This window comes from Rhineura floridana, chromosome 2 (assembly GCF_030035675.1).
Source record: "Rhineura floridana isolate rRhiFlo1 chromosome 2, rRhiFlo1.hap2, whole genome shotgun sequence".
Taxonomy (NCBI): domain Eukaryota; kingdom Metazoa; phylum Chordata; class Lepidosauria; order Squamata; family Rhineuridae; genus Rhineura; species Rhineura floridana.
Genome location: NC_084481.1, coordinates 113947156 through 113967908, shown reverse-complemented (window position 1 = coordinate 113967908; position 20753 = coordinate 113947156). Strand labels below are relative to the sequence as shown.

General features: G+C 41.5%; 1 protein-coding gene across 2 annotated transcripts in view; it reads left to right on the top strand.

Annotated features, from left to right (window-relative positions):
- The first annotated feature begins 529 nt into the window (after positions 1 to 529).
- The window catches only part of OSBPL5 (oxysterol binding protein like 5), a 249302-nt gene continuing 229078 nt past the window's right edge, over positions 530 to 20753 (top strand). Inside the window, exon 1 of one of the 2 annotated variants that reach the window (XM_061610182.1) lies at positions 530 to 1007. In XM_061610182.1, the coding sequence (XP_061466166.1) occupies positions 981 to 1007 (27 nt within the window). In that variant the 5' untranslated portion in view covers positions 530 to 980. Of the gene's footprint in view, positions 1109 to 20753 lie in introns of both variants that reach the window. The other variant, XM_061610183.1, reaches the window with a different exon arrangement.

Here is a 20753-nt window from a genome sequence, read left to right as displayed (position 1 = left end):
TTCCTTTCGCCTCTGGATCCTTCTACTTAAACCGCCTTCATTTCTCATCAACTGTTTCAGAATTTAATTGAAGGCCACTATTGGACACTGGCTGCCCAGCACGGGGTAGGCAAGCCCTTTGCCTGCCGAAGTCTGCTCTCGCATTTCTGCTCTGTGGACTTTAAAGCATCTGACAGAGAGAGTTACAAATTCTGGGGGGGAGGGGCCATTTCTGGTTAGATTAACAACCCTTCACAATAAGGAGATTTCTAGAAAATCTGTGCAACTCTCCCGGCGAAACGTTGCTTCCCTGTGGCATTGTTTGAATACTGTTTTATATATTCATTCCAGTTATGCCCTCTCTTTTTCCCTTTTTCTAATAGTCAGGAAAACCGGGCCGACATCAGAAACGCACGCACACAATACACAACAAATCCAATCCAGAATGGAAGAATCCTTTCCGGGTTTTATACACCACCCACCCCTCTTTCTTTCTCTCCGTGTGTGTTTCTCGCTCGCTCTCTTCCTGATGTGGCTGGATATAAGTCTTCGGGCATTTCCTGCTGCAGAGCCTCTGTGAAACAGCTGTCCTGCTTTCGCGTGGCAAAGCTTGCTGCTTTTTCCTCCGGGTCTGTGGCTTTGGCGCCCTCTGCTCTTGTCCCTAGAAATAGGACTCCGTAGTAGGGCCAGCGTCCGAGGTTGGCTGCTGCTTGAAAGCACCTCAAGGGCTCTTGCCGAGAGGGCAAAAGAAAGCCAGACTATTCGGCCGCCGAGGAAGGCAACTGCAGCGGCGGGCGCTGCCTGCAAGTGGCAAGGGGGCGACTTACTCCCAGGGCAGCCCGACGCATGGCAGCGGGTTGGGGCAAGTGACACTTGGCAGCGGGGAGCAGGAGGAGGAGGAGGAAGAAGAGGAATCGACCGTGGCTAGCTTCAGGGCGGGGGAGCTCAGCTTGGCAGCCACGATCCAGCTCCAAGAACACCATGACCAACGCGTCGGGGAGATGCTTTCAGAGGAACTTTTGACTATGGTGAGGAGCCACTTGGCAAAATGGGGCGCGCGCTGTTCTGATCGCCGGCAGGAATTGGGGCAAGGGGGCTCTCGGGCTGCGGCTATCTGCGCGCTGAGGAGGTAAGACGAGAAGACATGTTTTCTGCTTGACGAGCAACGTGCGTGCCTGTGCGTTTTAGCTGTGTGTGAGAAAGGAAAGGCTGCACGTCTTAAACCTTTCCTCACTGAGTAATCCATCTGTCTCGTAGCACACAATGGCTAGGCTGGGTGTTGAGAGGGCAGGCGGAACCCGGCGTATTTTTTTTGGGGGGGGATAGATTACTCACCGTGCGTTTTCTTACCAAATGCATCTTATACGCATCTAGATTTTGTTTTCCTTCTATGAATAGAGTATTCCTAAAAAAAATAAAAAATACCCAACACCCTTTATGGATCGAACGTCTAAAAATGTAAGAAAGGAACCCCCTTTCTAACGAGGTATTCTGCCCCCCTCCGTGAAACATACTGCAGGTATTAGTGTTATTTATCAAAAGATCCTCTCACATTGGAAAACGAACATGACTGTTCAGTTCATCTTATGAGATTTGAAGGGGGACTCAAAGCGTACAGAAATGTTTGGATTCATAAAGATCCGGATGAGGACAAGGATGGCCGTAATACTAGTGACCACCCACTCGCTGTGAAGCAGCCACCATGTGTTCGGTCCTCAATGAATTAAACAAGAAAGGTCCCATTCTTGCCTGGGGATGGGGGAAATCGCTCGGTTTTCAAATGTTTAAAATATTGTATCCCCTACACCCTCTCCGGCGTCAATTGGCGTTGTCAGCTATCTGTAACTAAAGGCAATGGTAGTCACAGCTTTGCTTTCTTTTTCTTTTTTCTTTTTTTCTTGCAAATCCATCAAATATATATTCTGTGCAAGGTCTTGCAGAATTACAGTTTGCAGAATACTGAAAGCAATTCAGTTAAAGAAGCCTATTCATTTATTCAGTGGGTTAAAAATAAACACTAGCTTAAAAAAAACTACAATAATGGAGCAACAATTGATTTAAATTCCTTTGATACGATGGAGTCTGTCTTTTGTTTTTTATGCTGCCACATCAGATTTAATTTTCTTGAAGTTACTGTCTGGGGGCACCTAATACTGAGAAAGCAGCCACAGAAGCTTGTTTGTTGTTATAACACTTTGTACCAAAAGTGAATTTGTTACATGTATTGGTAGGCTCTTTCATATCTTATCATGGAATGTGATAACCCTTTTGGTTATTTTTGAAATAGAAGTTTCTTTCCACATTATTTAGTGTCCCAGTACAATAAAAATAAACCTCCTCGACCCATTAAAATACAGATGAAAATAAACTGGGAGATCTTGGAAGGCAGCCTTTGGGAAATAATGAAAACATCTTTCAGATCAGAGGCCAAATGTTACTAATACTTTGTACAAAGCAGGCAGTTCGGTGCCAGCATAGGCAGAGCATGTTGCTATTTTTAAGCACGTTTTGTTACAGTTTGGGATTTACCAGTGGGAGTGATGGAATGTATAAGTCCATTTTTTCCTAGCAACTGAGAAATTAAGATTAATAACTAAGCCAAAAGTAGACTTAGACCTAATTGTTTTTGGCAATTGTCTTTTGTAGGACATGATTTAAGTAGTCTGGCAGGTGAGCCTAGTTTCAGTGTGTTCCCAGGTTCTTTGTGGCATAGGGGGGAAATCCAGTTGTATGCTTTATGGGCTGCTTACCCTTGCTATTGGGATGCCTCCCAATAAAGGTTATGAAAGCAGAAAGAAAGAGAAAAGGGGGTGCCCTACCCAGGTTTGCTCTCTTCCCCCCACCCGCTGCTACCAACACCAGCATGTGACCACTAACAGATATCCCAAGGGAATACGGTCTTTGATAGAAAAAAAGGTTTCCAACCCCTCTTATATAGCAATTGTGGCAATTGTTCATAAGAGCTGAGTTGCACGTTGTTCTTCTGCGTAGAGTTAAATTTACATATCCCTATTCTATTTTTGTTTGTGGAATAATACTTATTTGCATATTGTGATCCTCATTTCTCCCTTCCCCAAGATTCATTCATGTGTTGTGAATTTCTCTTTGAGGTTATCATGCTCCCGTCTTTCATAAACTGAAATGCCTTTACTGGTATTCTGCTGATGTATTAAGTAAATCTTTCCAAAGGAAGTATTGTTAGTATTTTTAGAACTTGGGAACTTTGGAATTAAGAAGTTTATGCTTGTGCAAAGTTGATGGGTTTTTAATTTGTATATTTCTTTAAATTTGTATATTTCTTTTTAATGTTTTTAGTTGCTGTAAACCGCCCAGAGAGCTTCGGCTATGGGGCGGTATATAAATACAATAAATAAATAAATAAATAAATGCCTCTGGCTGATGTTCTCCTAGAACATCATGCTCAAATCAGTAAAGCTAGTCAATGCCTAGGAGAGAGAACAGGATTCAATACAATGTTTTACAGGTCCTCTGCTCTCCATGCTCTGCTGTTTTCTGTGTAGAAGGGGCTTAGACTTTGATACCTAAAGAATAAGCAGCTGGTCTGATAGCATGTCTGTCAATTATAGTTATATGATATAGGAGCAAAGGTGTTGAGGGAGTTGAGCATGGGAATAAAACTTTTGGACCAGATCTGGGATGAGAGTGTAATATCAACATGGATCAGGGGCATCTAGATCAAGGCTTGCATATATTGTCAGTGTCTAGAACCTTGGGCAAATATTGTTTGTAGCCCACCATTAATCACTGCCTTAATTCAGTGTAATTAATTTGAAAGGTAAGTTGCCTTTGTCTACACCGGTGGTTGACAGAACTAGGAAGATGAACCCATGCAACTGGAATCAATAGTCTGCCTTTGATATCCTTGATATTTTTTATTTGGTAATCTGTTATCCATAACTTTTAAAACACAACCTCCTACCCAGACTTGGATTTATTTACGAGGTTAAAGTGAGTCAAGGAAAGGCTACGGGGTAGTTGGGCTTTTGTTTTAGGTTCTTTCACCTTGGAATAACAAATGGTACAAAACCAGACTGTGATCTGCACCTCTGGGAGGTCAGTGGAGTTTGCAATTAACAGTCAACTTTGCCTTGATCTGGAATTAACCAAGAAAGAAATGAGCAAAGGGATGGCATCTGTACAGGCAGCATATCTGAGATAACGCTATTGGCAAATCAGAACCTCATTATCTTACTTATGCCTTTACAAAACTGTTTCAATGCCTTTACCATCTGCAATTTTCAAAAGGGTTAGAGACACAGTACTATAAACACTCAGAAGTTTATTTATAAAAACATTTTTGTACTGCTTTCGGGCTTGAAAAAGAGACTCCGCAGTGATTTGCAACACATGTGAGGCCTCCAAAGAAATTACATTGGTTTAAAAGTAAGGAAAAATGAGAGATAAAGCAAGGCAGTCTTTTTCCTTTTTCCTTTGCTAGTCCAGTGTCTCTGGTTAATAGGAATGCACAACTTGTTTGAAGTTGACCCAGTAAAATACGTTAACTGCATGTCTCTCATTTTTCCAGTGCCAACATGGCAACAGACTCCTGTAATCATGGGACTCAAAATAAGATTGCAGATGTTTGGCAACACTGAATCCCACATTTTCCCTTTCCAATGCTATTGCTTCCTTTCTTCCAGGACTTATTCGTACAAAATTGATACAGTAATAATTTCAGTTCCAGAGCATCATTAGCAGGAGCTAATCATCCATATGACCCTTTTACTTAAACCATCTATTGTCTATTGTAGCAGATTAAATTCTTCATGTTCTGTGTGTATTTGTAAAAAGCTGACCAACCCATTTGATATTTTGCTAATAGGTAACCGTTCAAATGAAAGACTGAAATAAGAGGATTTTCCCACCCCTGAATTACTAGATTACTTATTTAAGTAGCAGCTTGGGGAAAAGTGAGTGCTAAAACTGTGTTGGTGATCAGAAAGAGAGTTTTCTTCTGGAGTACTCTGAGAATGTGTCTCGGTTATACTGTGTCTAGTTCTGGATATCACACTTTAAGAGGGATACAGACAAACTAGAACAGCGTTGGAGGAGCGCAACGAGGATGATCAGGACTGAAAACAAAGTCCTATTAGGAGAGACTGAAAGAAATAGGCATGTTTAGCGTTGAGAAGAAAAGACTGAGGGGAGATATGATAGCCCAAGTACTGGAAAAGTTACCGCACAGAGATAGGCCATGATTTTTTCTTGATCATCCCAGAGTGCAGGACATGGAATAATGGGCTCAAGTTGCAGGAAGCCAGATTTCGCCTGAACATCAGAAAAATGTCCTAACTGTTAAAGCAGTACAACATGGAACTAATTATTTAAATTAAGTAAAAAAGAGCATGTATAAAGAATGGAAAGAAGGACGCATCACCAAGGAAGAGTACTGACGAGCGGCTCGGGCTTGCAGGAATAGCATAAGGAAAGCTAAAACCCAGAATGAGCTGAGGCTGGTGAGGGAAGCGAGGAACAACAAAAAGGGGTTTTTCAGATATGTTCGAAGCAAGAGAAAGACCAAGGAAACAGTGGAACCGCTGCTCAATGAGGATGGCAAAATGTTGATAGATAACAAGGAAAAGGCAGAACTGCTCAACACCTATTTTGCCTCCGTTTTCTCCCAAAAAGGGAACAGTGTGCAACCTTGCATCGGTAGCAATCTCAGTAAGGGGTCGGGATTGCAGTTTGAGATTGATAAGGAGATAGTCAGGAAATACCTAGTTAACCTAAATGAGTTCAAATCTCCAGGGCCTGATGAACTGCATCCCAGAGTATTGAAGGAACTTGCAGATGTACTCTTGGAACCTCTTGCCATCATCTTTGAGAGATCCTGGAGAACGGGACTTCCGGGAAGGGTGACTTCGCTTGTGCCTGCTTTTGAGACGGGCTCCCGCCTCAAAAGAAGCTTATTCAGATATAAATCAGTCAGAACATTTTTTTTTTTGACTGATGAAATTTCTCCCGGGCAGGGAGAAACGTAGAGATCAACCTCAAAAGCCTGTTTTTGTTGGGAGGACTGGATTTCATTAATTTATGAGAAAAGGTCCAGCCAGCAATGCCGGACGGACTTCCGAACAAGCTCTATCTGATTAATGCGATACGTTTATCTTTTCTTCAAAGAGAAAACGGACTAACAGGCAAGCACCCTTCTTTCTATTATTTTTTTTACTTGGTTTAAATTGTTGCAGCAAAAAGAGATTTGTCAAATGAATCAGCTTTAAAGAACTTCTGGGTGAGCTATAACTCTTCTCTGTTATTCACGAAATTAACAGCTTATCTCTGTTTCTATTGCAAAAAGCTGTCCTGGAAGTGCATTCTAAAGATATAAACAGAAGAGGGATTTCTATTCCGAGGAACATTATATTGTCTGGGACTATTCTCTTTTTGGTCTATTTTATTTTGACGAATCTGCTTCTTCACGACGCCACTAACTGTTTTGATGCTGGGAACTAAATTTGTTTTGTATTCTTGAACATAGAGAGATAAGGCAGGCTGCTCTGTTTATACTGTGATGTCATCAAGCCTGGAATATTAACCCAATTGTTGCTGAAATAAGAAGTGGTTCTTCTTTATTTTTGTTTTGTTTTGTTTTCGTGGTTTTAAAAATGGCAATCAAGAAAGTGGCTGAGAATCTGGAAGTAATTATGTTTCAGAAAATAATGGATGAGATTGAGATAACGAAACAAACCCTGCGACAGGGCAGTAAGGAGCTGAAAATGGAACTGAGCAAAATGACGCAGGAGCTTAAAGAAATAGGGGATCCTGTGAGAGAGGAGAATGAGATCAGAGATGAGAAAAGAAAAAATAAAGGGAAGATACAAGCCCTGGAGATTGGAACAAATGTGGAATTGGAAAAAGATCTGGAGTTTATGGATATTAGAAATAAAATCTACTGTTTGGAATTTAACGTTATCTCTGAAGAAATTAATGAAGATATTAGAGATAAAGTTATCAATGGCTTGGATAATCTTCTGGACTGGAATGACGTGATGGAGCTTGATATAGAGAAAATCTATGGAATTAACTGCAGCCATGTGACAATGGAAAAACTCTCAAGAGATGAGCCAGTGCATTTTGTAAAAAAGAAGAACAGAGATATGACTTTACAACAATGTTTCAGCAACTTATTCAGAATTGATGGCAAGAAAATATTTGGGATAGAGGAAATTCCCATCAGACTCTTATTATATGACTATGGCTATGACAGCAAGATTATTATGGAATACTGATAATGGAAGATTGGACACTGAAATTACTGGACTTAACAGGACTATTGAAGATGGAAGATGGAATTAATATGGATAATGGAATAATGGCTATTGAAATTATTGGACCTAACAGATTTTGATGAGATGGATTAATCGATATGTTTATTTGGACTATGGTTATGACAATAAGATTATTATAATTATTAACGAGATGGATTAATCGACATGTTTATTTGGAGAAAAATTGATAGATATATTTCTTAAAGAATTGAAACCTCTCTTTGACTTTTTGTGGAAAGAATAAAGTAATGTTTATGAGATTTGATGATTAATTAAGATAACTACTGGAGGAAAGTGATTTTATGATATAATTTAAGAGACAGGATTGTTATATATTGTAGACCTATAACTGATTTGATCTGTGACAAATGGGAAGTCAACATTTTATTTTTTTGTTTAATCATTTTTGTTTTGTTTTGTTTTTTGTCTTTGAATGTTTTATGATTTTGTTTTCTATGTTTTATGAAAATTTGAATAAAAATTATTGTAAAAAAAAAAGAGAGATCCTGGAGAACGGGAGAGGTGCCGGAGGATTGGAGACGGGCAAACGTCATCCCGCTCTTTAAAAAGGGTAAAAAAGAAGATCCGGGGAATTACAGGCCGGTCAGTCTGACTTCAATACTGGGAAAGATATTAGAACGGATAATAAAAGAGTCCATTGGCAACGATCTAGATGACAATGCTGTGATTAGTAGGAGCCAGCATGGGTTTGTCAAGAAAAAATACTGTCAAACTAATCTCATCTCTTTTTTTTGATCGGGTCACTAGCTTAGTAGATGGTGGAAATGCTGTAGATGTCATCTATCTTTTATTATTATTATTATGACTCTTTATTTTTACCCCGCCCTTTTTCCAAAACTGGAACTCAGGGCGGCTTACAAATAAAAACCACACATAGGTAAAAAACATACAAAAATATACAATTAAAATAGAATTAAACTAGTCGTAACATTAAAACCATGAAACATACACTTAAAATACTAAGACAATTTAAAACATTAAGAATAGGACCATAAAACAATACAACAGACCTTATGAGGTCCTATCTTAAACAGCTTCTAGTCCAAAAGCCTGTCGGAATAAAAAAGTCTTTGCCTGCCGATAGAAGGATAGCAAGGAAGGGGTTTCCAGCAAAGCGTTTGACAAAGTCCCCCACGACCTTTTGATTAGCAAACTAGTCAAATGCGGACTACATGGAAATACTGTCAGGTGGATTCACAACTGGTTGGAAAACCGTACTCAAAGAGTGGTCGTTGGTGGCTCTGCTTTGGACTGGAAGGAGGTTTCGAGTGGAGTGCCACAGGGTTCTGTCCTGGGGCCGATACTCTTCAACATTTTTATCAATGACTTAGATGACAGGGTGGAGGGAAGCCTTATGAAGTTTGCGGATGATACGAAACTGGGAGGGATAGCTAACACAATGGAAGACAGGAATAAAATCCAAAGGGACCTAGATAGACTAGAAAATTGGGCTGAAATTAATAAAATGACATTCAATAAAGACTAATGCAGGATTCTGCATTTAGGCCACAAAAACAAAATGCACGGGTACAGGATGGGAAATACCCAGCTTAGCAGTAGTGCGTGTGAGAAGGACCTTGGAATTGTAGTGGATCGCAAGTTGAACATGACCCAGCAGTGTGATGCTGCGGCAAAAAAGGCAAATGCGGTTTTGGGATGCATAAACAGAGCTATAGTTTCCAAGTCGAGGGAAGTAATAGTCCCACTATATTCTGCATTAGTCAGGCCTCATCTGGAATACTGCGTTCAGTTCTGGGCACCTCATTTTAAGAAAGATATAGACAAGTTAGAGCGGGTTCAGAAGAGGGCGACAAGGATGATAGCCGGTATGGAGAACAAGTCTTATGAGGAAAGGTTGAAGGAACTTGGCATGTCCAGTCTGGTGAAGAGAAGGCTGAGGGGTGATATGATTGTACTCTTTAAGTACCTGAAGGGCTGTCACATAGAGGAGGGTACAGATTTGTTCTCTGCTGCCCCAGAGTGTAGGACTAGGTCTAATGGTTTTAAGTTGCAGGAGCGTAGATTCAGATTGGACATTAGAAGGAACTTCTTGACAGTAAGGGCAGTTCGGCAATGGAACCGACTGCCTAGGGAGGTGGTGGGATCCCCTTCACTGGATGTCTTCAAGCAGAGGCTGGACAGCTATCTGCGGGAGATGCTCTAGCTGTGGATTTCCTGCTGTGAGCAGGGGGTTGGACTCGATGGCCTACATGGCCCCTTCCAACTCTAGGATTCTATGATTTAGGGAGGTGGAGGGCTCTCCAACACTGGAGGACTTCAAGAAGCAGCTGGACAGCCACCTGTTGGGAATGCTTTGATTTGGATTCCTGCATTGAGCAGGAGGTTGGACTTGATGGCCTTATAGGCCCCTTCCAACGCTACTATTCTATGAGACCTTGGATTACTTGTGTTGTGTTTGAGTAGCTAGACTTGAGCTTGTGTCAACATTTCCACCACGCTTTTATGGTGTGAGGCATTTGTAACTTGGAAACAAAAGTTTGCTCTTGACTGAAAGCAGTTGACCTGCACAATGAATGGATCTTGGGACTAGGTTTTACTGTCTTATCAGAATTGTTAAATGAAGTGAAGGGGTGCAGTAGGTGGGTGTTCAGTGGCATATTTTCTTATCTAAGATTACCAAATCTCTTCTATCAAGGACCTGTATGGAGGCCAAAATCAATAACGTTATCTAGGTGGCTTTTCTTTGCTTATGAACTGCTTTGTACTTGTGTAAACCAAGCCTGAGCTTCCTGTAGATCACTTCCACTCTGATGAAACTTTTGTAGATGTCTTAGGGCTTTATATGAGCTACTGCCAAGGTTGCAGTTTGTGCTTTTGGAAGTGGTTCTTTTCCGTTTATTTCCTTGAAGACCCTATTGTGCGGGAGAAAATAGAATTTTTGGACTGGAGAGGATGGCTAGAGTAGAGTGGGGATTTTCTTCGTATAAGTTTACTCTTTCAGCCAGGTTGTGTTGGATATACACATGCTCCATATATCAGATTGCAGTCATTTTTAAAAGGGTGAACATGTATTGAATCATTCAAAGAATCAAGATTAATGTGCTTATCCAGTGTGAACTAACAAAGGGCATGTCAGCACAGATGAACTATCTATGGGCTTTTTGTTGTGCTAGGGATCTAATTAGCTGTCCAACTGCCTTGTAGTGAGAGAGGGGATGCAAATTGCCAGTAGGAGAGATTGTTCCGTGGAGCTCTGTAGGGGATCCTCAGTGATGCTGGGGTGTGATTTTTTTTCCTGACACAAAACTCATGTTTAACAAAACTCCTCTGGTCTTATCTGGCCGTGCTGCTTGTTTGTGCTAGAACAAGTGTGGGCAGCCTTCAGCCTTCCATATGTTGCTGAAATACAACTCCCATAATCTCGGGTCATTGCTCATGCTTGCTAGGGCTGAAGGGAGTTGTAGTTCAGCAATTGTGAAGGGCCAAAGGTTCCCTACACCTGCACTAAAAAATGCTAATATTAATCTCACTAGGGTTATTAAGCCCTTCTGTTTTGAGACTTTCTGGCAGCTTCCCTATTTTTTATTTATTGCAGCATGAATATTTTTATGAATCCTTATCTACTGGTGGCTTATTTGTTTTGTTAGTTTTATTATATTTGTTTCTGTGGAGGGTTGAAAAAGGTTGGGATAGATTAATACATTAATTTGACATGTTTCTATGTTAGCTTTGAGAGAGCAGATGAGCAGCAGGCAGAAAGGCATTGTATTCTCAAAACTGTATGGATCTGAATCCCTATTCACAGAATACAAGATGACAGGATCAGCCCAAGATATTTTGCTGCCTGAGGCAAAGGATGCTTCCACATACAGAAACCGACTAGACTGAGAGTTGAATCATATGCCCTATCTGCACTAAACATTTCAAGCATTATAGCACTTTCAACAGCCCTGGCTTCCCCCAAAGAATCCTGGTAACTGTAGCTTGGTAAGGCTTCTGGGAGTTGTTAGGGGACACCCTACTCCCCTCACAGAACTACAGGTTCCAGAGTGATTTAACAATCAATCCCTCTTCCCAGAGAACTCTGGGAATTGTATCTTTGAGAGGAACAGGGCATCTCTGCTCTCCCAACGCTAACAAAACCTATTGTAATATTTTATTCATTTACACCCAGGGCTCTTGTTCCCTTCTTTGCTTTGAGGTCACGAGGAAGAAATGATGATTCATGGATTTAATATTATGTCTGTGCAATTGATTTGCCGTTATCTCTAAATATGATGCTACAGACTTCTGGGCTGAGAGGAGACATGCTAAACAGTTTGCACATTTCATTCACTAGAGATTAGAAACTGTGGGGGGGAGGAGTGTATTCATCACTGTGGACAATGTGGCTGGAGAAAGCGAACAGTTTCTCTATATCTTGAAAATTGCCTCCTTGGCTACCCCTGAACCAGGGCTGTGGAATCGGAGTCGTGGAGTCAGAGTCGGAAGCAATTTTGGATGGAGTCGGAGTCGGTAGAAATGTACTGACTCTGACTCCGGCTTCAAAATAAATTTTGATTGACACATTTTTTAAAATATACATTCAAAATGTCAAAGAAGCTTCCCGTGAAGTCAGCTGTAGTTGAGCATTTCACCATAACTCAAGATGGAAAACATTTTGTGTGTCAGTGTATGACACAGGACCCGGATGAAGACAAATGCTGTGATGCCAAGATCAGCGCATATTCAGGCAGCGATAAAAATGCTCCTATGAGAGCTTCCAATTTAAAAAGACATTTACAACCCTTTCCAGGAGTCGGACAGTAGAAAAATAGAGGAGTTGGAGTCGAAGGTTTGGTGTACCGACTCCACAGCCCTGCCCTGAACTCTGTTTCCTGTCTGGGTTACTTTGTGTTGTTGTTGTTGTTTTTTTTAATCACTAGGGAGGAAGTGGGATGTGACCCTTCAAAAATAAGTCTTTTAACATCTTATCAGATGTTGCATGAATCACTGAGCGGGTGAAAAGCTACTCGGTGATGTTGCACCACTTCCCTGGAAGTATGATTCGAAAGGGCTGCCTGAATTAATACTGCACCAGCAGGTTAATTTTGATAAGCTGCTGGAGCAGCATGCACAGAATAGATTTTCCTTTTATGAGATGAATCCCTTCGTGCTCTCTGCCAAGTTGCTCTTAAAGGGAACCCACACGGTATGATTCCTGCTCCACAATTACACTATGACAGAGAACAGTGTCCAACTTTAAGGGAGCTGTCAGATAGCACTATTTTTATTTTGGGGGGTTGTGTGTTTTTCATGTGAGTTGGAGGAAGAGAATATAGAACGATGAGGCTTGGGGAAGACTGGATGATGCCATTGCATCTTTGGGGTGTTGCCATTTGTTTCTTTTCCATTTTTCAGGCTCTGCTTCCATTCATTTGAGTGCAACCTTGTGGCAACTGCTGCATCCTCTCCTCCTCTCCACTCTAGCGTTTCTTTGCTCCTTCATCCCCATTTGCACATTATACTGAACACAGTTACCAGCTGTCTCTACGCATGTAGAACTATTTGGGTGAAAGAGTGTTTGTTGTGTGCCTTCAAGTCGATTACGACTTATGGCGACCCTATGAATCAGTGACCTCCAAGAGCATCTGTCATGAACCACCCTGTTCAGATCTTGTACGTGTACACATGTTGATTTGTAAAGCTCAAATATTGTGTATGTAAATTGTACACTCACTGAATGCAATGAGTGAACACCCCTGGTTGTCACTGCCATGCTATTTGGCCATGTTGACTTTCTGAAAAATTGGGCATGCCTCTGCAGAGTGGCTGCTTTGTGTAATCCAAATGTGGTGGCACCCTAGCAATTGTAGGACTGCAGAGCTGGGAAGGCACTGTGGAGGCAGCAGGGTAGGATAGCAGCTGAGGAAGCCAGCTACCCAAGTCTCTTTGCAGCACTTTGACCATGGGCTTGATTTGGGTCTTGCGAAAAGCAGAGCATGAACTTAGGTTATGTAAATGTGCCTCAAACAGCAGGTTTGCCATTCTGTTTAGCTCATTACCAAGGTCACATCCACACCATACATTTAAAGTACTCTTATTCCACTTTAACAATCATGGCTTCCCCCAGACAATCCTGGGAACTGTAATTTCTTAAGTGTGCTGCTGACCTCCCAGTCCTACAGTTTCCAGCAGCCTAAACAAATTACAGCTCCCAGGATTCTCCATTACTAGTATAAGAATGCTTTAAATGTATTGTGTGGGTGTGACCCGAGAAGGCAAGACCAGAACACAAATAGCATTCCAAACTGCTTGCTCTTAGTCTCTTGGGCTAGAGACTATGGCTGCGAAATGGTATTTTTAAATGGCTGCTGACAAATGGTGGGGCTTTGCTCTTTGTATTTTTATTCTGCCCTTTGGGGCTGTTTTTGCTGCCTCCTGCCCTCGCAACAACCCAGTGAAGCAGGTTGCCCCAAAATACAGTGACAGGCCTAAGGTCATTCACTAAGCTTCATGGCTGAGTGGGGATTTCAATCTCAGTCAGCCCAGTTCTAGTGTAACACTCTAGCCACTACACTGGCTCAGATTTCCTGCATGGAAATGTGTTCTGATGTAAGGAATCATTGCAATGTGTACTGGAAGAATAATGTTGTGCATCGTTCAGTTAAAATAAGGGATGTTAAGCAGCTCCAGTCCAGAGGAAGAGACAAATATTGATATGTTATTCTAGGAATTCAGTTTAAAGTAAGTATATAGTGAAGAATTGTAACCCTTTTGGATTGTGATGTGTTCTGCCTCATGATAATATATGGTCCAGAACATTATTGCAGTTGTATTGTACAGTATTGTAATAATACTGTAATTGAAGTGCTCCCTTATTGGTTTTATTGTATTTATGATTCCTTATTAAAATACCCTTGGTCATCAGAATCTCAAATGGAATGCCTGGATATAAACTGAGAATGGGTCGACTGTGCCCTCCAGATGTTGTTGGGCTCTAACTCCCATCAGGATTGTGGGAGCTGGAAAAACCCAATTCAATTAATCATCAGATTTAGGCTGCTTACACTGAACCCTGTGGCTATCAAAATATGTTCTGTCCTGTAATAAGCACAGTCATGGCTTTAACTTAGTGGTCCTGAATTCTATGAACAACAGCACCTTTTTCTACTCATCCTTTGGCTTGGAGACTGAAAGAATACAAAGACTTTGCATATATTTGTGTCAGGTTTGTGAGCGAGTTAGTGAATTACAGTGGCTGTATGTGGGAAATAGTGTGTATATGGGGGGGACAAGAGGGGGTGAAGCGTGTAGCACAGCCACAGAGAAGGTGAGATACGGTGAAGGAGGAGCTAGCTGAGTTAGGAGTGGAGGTTTGGCCTGACAAGCATGGGTTTTAGTTCATCACCTTTTAAAAATTAACCACTGGTCTCTAATCAAAGAGTCAGAGAAAAATTAATAGAGCTGTTCTCTGATTAATCACATGCCTTATGGAACCACAGAGCAAATGTGGACCAGAATAAGAAACAAGCATGTAACACTGGGAATTGCAGCTAGTGGATTGTGTGACTCATGATGAGCAGTTAAACCAAAATAAACCCTGTCAGTTCTAAAATTGTCACTGAGTATTATTAATTCTCTTCCTTTAAAATGTTTTTTTTAAAGAAAGAACTGTACTACTTTTTGATAAATTTCAAGGCAGTTTTCAGAACTTTTGCATTTGTTTTAGAAAAACAGCAGGCTACTAAAACAAATTATCTACAGAAAGCAGAATAAAATATTTTAATAATTCATTTCCAAAGGCACCCTGAAAAAATGTATAAACATGCATCTGGAAAGATCATGAGGAGGGCATATCAAAACCCTTTGGGGCAGCACCAGAAAACACCTTGTTCCTTTTTGTCAATAACTTTGATCAGGGCCACATTTGTAAGGAGGAATCATTCTTTGAGATAATCAGGCCAGGCCATTTAGGGCTTTTAAAAGTTAAAACAAGCACTTTGATTTGGTTCTGTAAGGGAATTGGGAGATAGGTGATACTTAAAAACACTGACTTGAGTGGGTCAGCCATCTTAAAGGGTAGCCCCAATGTAGAGTCCATTACAGCAATCTAATCTGGAAGTCGCCAAAGCTGAAATATGGTGCCCAGGTTATCAATAAGCTGCATGGCTAGTAGTGAATAGTTCTTCAGTCGCTCTCCTGTGATTGAATATGTCCTCTTGATTGTATAACTAAGAGTACAAAGGACATTATTTATTTATTTTTGGGGTGATATGGCAGTTGTGGATCCTCTGTGTCAAATTAAACACCACGAAGGAGCATTCCAAATACTGCAAGTCAGGAATTTATTTCGGCAGACATGGACTGTCCAGGTATGAGGACATACTGCTTGCATGATTAACTGGTAATAGACTATTCTCTCTTCCTTCTCCTCTGTAAAGGGCCCATAGTTCAATGAATGAGCACCTACTTTTTATGCAAGGTCCTTGTCCTCTCCCGTTTGAAGGGATATTTCCTGAGACCTTTCATAGATGCCATAGGTAGTACTAGTGGGCACACTGACACCTGTGGGTGCCACATTAGTCATTCCTGATTCACCCCCTCCATGCGTAAATATTTCCATGCATCCCAGAATACTCACTTAAATGATAGACACTCTATCATTCTTCCCTATATAAAAATACTGAAATGTTGGCAGGCGGTAGAGCCTAAATCTAAAACTTAAAATAGTGTTTTTCTTGTTAGGCCATGTGGTGCAGTCATTATTATTATTTTGTTACTGGGTATAATATAACAGTCAGTTACAGCTCTAGCCTTGTTTGGAGTAGTCAGAAATGAAATTGCTGAGCCTACCCATTTCTGTCTGGGAGTCAGGAAAGTACATTTAATTGAGTAAACAGCTGAAAATTCAATCCAGGCTCTTGTGATAAGAGCATGAACGAGCAATGTCTCATTTTGTCAGCTGAAGATTACCAAAATTCATGACTCAAAGACTCCTTATGCAACATATTTGTGAACAAAAGATTGGGAAGGGTTCCCCCCCCCCCAAAAAAAACCCTCATTTGATACCGGATTAACCTGGATTTGTATGCCTGTTTGCACCATTCATGGTCCTTTTCTTAAAATGTTCAGCTGAGTTAACGTGTGGGAGAAATGCACTTTGGGAGTATTCTCATGTAGATCTGTGGAGGTCTTACATCAGATTCTGTATTATGTTAATAGAATCTGCAACATCTTAGCAACTTCTTGAGCCAGATATTTATTTATTTATTTAATTTGTATCCCACCCTTCCTTCCAGCAGGAGCCCAGGGTGGCAAACAAAGCACTAAAACACTTTAAAACATCATAAAAACAGATCTTAAAATACATTAAAACAAAACAGCATTAAAAACATTTTAAAACAAACTTTTAAAAAGGGTTAAAAACATTATTAAAAAAACATATTAAACAATTCTGATACAGATGCAGACTGGGATAGGTCTCAACTTAAAAGGCTTGTTGAAAGAGGAAAGTCTTCAAAAGGCGCCGAAAAGATAGCAGAGACGGCTCCTGCCTAATATTCAAGGGGAGGGAATTCCACAGAGTAGGTGCCGCCACACTAAAGGTCTGTTTCCTATATTGTGCAGAACGAACCTCCTGATAAAATGGTATTTGCAGGAGGCCCACACCTGCACAGCGCAGTGATCGACTGGGTATATGAGAAGAGAGTGAAGTGGCCAAGGCCCCAACCTCCTGCTGTCAAAATATTTTTATATCCAGTCGTATTGGCTGAAATACTACTCCTACCCACACTCTCCTTTGCTTCTGTGGTGTAACATGGAAGGGTGGTTTGGCCCAGAGACATTGAACTGAGAGACAATGATTTGGAGCATTTTAATAACCACAAAGTAGAACATATGCTAATAATATAATTATGAGTATATGCTTAAGAGAGCCCTGATCTTATCTCACAGATCCCAAAAGACTAGCCATATAAAGATACCTAGCACCAAAGCCTAAGCATAAAAGATGGCTCTCCAGTGAACATAAGAAGAGCACTGCTGGATCAGATCAAAGGCCCATCTTGTCCAGTATCCTTTCTCACAGTGGCCAACCAGATACCAATGACAAGCCCATAAGCAGGACCTGAGCACAGAACTCTCTCGGTTGGATGGGAATTCTGAACAATGCCCAGCATTGCTGCTGTTTCTATTTGACCCAAAGGCCTGGCTTGCATTATTTATTTATTTATTTATTTATTTATTATTTTATTTGTATCCCGCCCTTCTTCCCAACAGGAGCCCAGTGCAGCAAACAAAGCGCTAAAAGCACTTTAAAACATCATAAAAACAGATCTTAAAATACATTAAAACAAAACAGTGTTAAAAACATTTTTTAAAAAAGTTTTAAAAAGGGTTAAAAACATTATTAAAAAAACATGTTAAGCAATTGTAACACAGACACAGACTGGGATAGGTCTCAAGCTAAAAGGCTTGTTGAAAGAGGAAATTTTTCAAAAGGTGCCGAAAAGATAGCAGAGATGGTGCCTGCCTAATATTCAAAGGGAGGGAATTCCACAGGGTAGGTGCTGCCACACTGAATGTCTGTTTCCTATACAGTAGGGCCCCACTCATACAGTGGGTTATGTTTTGGACCCCCGCTGTAAAGCGGAACTCATTGAATAGAATGGCGCACGATACCTGAAAACCACTGTAAAAGCAGAACAAGCGCCGTATGAGTGGGGCTTTAGTCTAATTACGTCTAATTGAGAACGCTGCATTAGCGAAGCACTGTAAAGCGAGGCCCTACTGTATTGTGCAGTGAGTTAGTAAATTACAGAGTCTGTATGTGCAGAACGAACCTCCTGATAAGATGGTATCTGCAGGAGGCCCTCACCTGCAGATCGCAGTGATCGACTAGGTATATAAAGGATAAGACGGTCTTTCAGGTATCCTGTTCCCGAGCTGTACAGGGCTTTTGTACACCAAAACTAGAACCTTGAACTTGGTCCGGTAGCAAATGGGCAGCCAGTGCAATTCTTTCAGCAGCAGGGTGACATGTTGGTGATACCCTGCCCCAGTGAGCAGTCTCGCTGCCGCATTTTGCACCAGCTGCAGCTTCCGGACCAGCCTCAAGGGCAGCCCCACATAGAGTGCATTACAATAATCCAGCCTGGAGGTTACCAGTGTGTGGACCACAGTGGTCAGGCTATCCTGGTCTCACCAGCCGAAGCTGGTAAAAGGCACTTCTAGCCACAGAGGTCACCTGGGTCTCTAGCAACAAAGATGGATCCAGCAGCACCCCCAGGCTACGGACCTGCTCTTTCAGAGGGAGTACGACCCCATCCAAAGCCACCAACTCACAGCACCTCCGTCTTGCTAGGATTCAGACTCAGTTTATTGGCCCTCATCCAGCCAACCACCGAGTCCAGGCAGCGGTCCAGGGCTTGCACGGCCTCTCCTGATTCAGATGTTACAGAGAAATAGAGCTGGGTATCATCAGCATACATTTAACATTGAAAACCAGACCCTAGGATTTTGCATCCTGCCCTGCCTCCCTCTCCTCTTACACAAATTCACCCTGGTCACCTCTAACCTGTTTTACTGCTATGTTTGACTGTCACCAGTCCAGGATCATATTAAACTGGGTATGTTCCTAAAGTAATTTTGAGGATCTTGATTAAAACCAGATTCTCAAAAGCCCTCTTCAGGGCAACAGGGTGCCTGATGCTTGATGATGTTGCATGCATCTGGCCAAATGCACTCCCAGGCCAAGACATGATTGACATTACTCATGCACTGTGTTTCCAACATGGGGACAGGGACTCTAGCTGAGGTAGTCCCCTTCAGACTAATGCTGGGCATGCATTGGCCAGGGAGTGTAGCTGGCTTGACCTGCAGATTCCTGCTTGCCCCTTTGCATGTGCACATTGGACACCCAAAGAGGATTACAGTGAGCTTAGAAATGTAAACATTTGCTTTAATCTGAGTTGGCAATGGTCACGTATAATACAGGAACCAACAGCAGGGGTCCCAGAGAAATGATGAAAAAGAAGGGAGAAGTGTGGATGTGATCTCATGGACTATTTCCAGTCCTTGGGTCCACCATTAAGGGTAAAGTGAGCCACAGATGGCCTACCTTTGGCTCAGCTGTGGAGATTGTGAAGGGCCACTGGGATGTCTTCTGGTCTGGATACCTTTGTCGGGTAATTTTAGCTTCCATTTAATTTCTCTCAAGATGATATGGTGTATAATACTGGAATATGCCTTTTCGGGAGGACGATATCCCTCAAGAGATAGTTGTGTGTAACTGCATAGGGGGAATCAATTATCCCCCAAATAAAATTCATCATTCTGTTGCCTTAGAGATTGCTGAGCCTGTTAAGGTACCTTAAGGGGAAATTCAACAGGGAGACACTCTGTATGAACCAGCTGAGGATTCCATATTGGTATTAATTGGATTTGAAGTCACGCCAGATATATTTAAAACAGATTGCTTGCTGAAATGTGTAAGTATGTTTCTCCAGTTATGCTTATTTTTTCTTTTCTTAAACCGCTCCTAGACAGATCCATATAGTTTTTCCATCTTGTTTCATTTTAAATTATCCTCCTCCACCCCCTTTTCTTGCAGTTTAGCATTAGGAGTATTGGGATTCTGCACCTGCCAGTTCTGGCATTAATTCCTGAGTTATTAAATCGTGAAATGGGCTGTTTCTGAGGCAGTCTGCCAACTGCAGCAGGTTTACAAGAGCAGTCCCAAACCTTGTCATCCCAGTGGAATCGGGAGTCAAATTCTAGGCCACTTTTCCCAGCCTTTCCTAGTGACATAAATAAAAAGCTTTTATTGTCCCTGCTGCATCACGACCTGTGTATATCTGGAACTCATTATTCCCAGACAGAAGAGTTGAAAGCTTTTGGACTCTTAGATATATGGAAATGTGCTTGCATTTACAAGCACTACACTAAAAACATTTGTTATTGGAATATAGGGCTCTTTTACTGATTCAGGCATTGATATAAATGTTTAAAGCTTGGAGAGCATATCTTATTTATTTATCTTAGTTTTATAACTGGCCCCCATCCTGATGGGCTGGAGAAGATCAAAACTAATAAAGCTGAAGATGCTAATATAATTATGGATCCAGCAACCTGTGTATCCTCTGAGTGTAAGAACAGTGCTAGGTAGGCAGTTTCAATACTAATTGTGAAGTAGATTAATCAAAGATGAAGTATAAAGGGAGGGAGAAATATGGCAGTGATACAGACAGATTATTCCCGCTATTTCCAGTTTTCAGAGCCAAGCGTTATTGCTTACATAGCCACAGCGGCACCATCCACCCAAAAGAGGGAGACATCAGCAGTCTCAATGAAAACCCACAGTTTATGAAATCCAAAAGTTCTTTAGGACAAAAACCTTAGGGGGAAGGGGCAAAACAGCCCAATGAGCACTAAGCATGCTGAGTGGTCAGTTGCTGACTGATGGTGGTATGGAAAACAGAATCATATGGAAGGGGAAACAGAATGGAGCAGGGTATGTCTGCT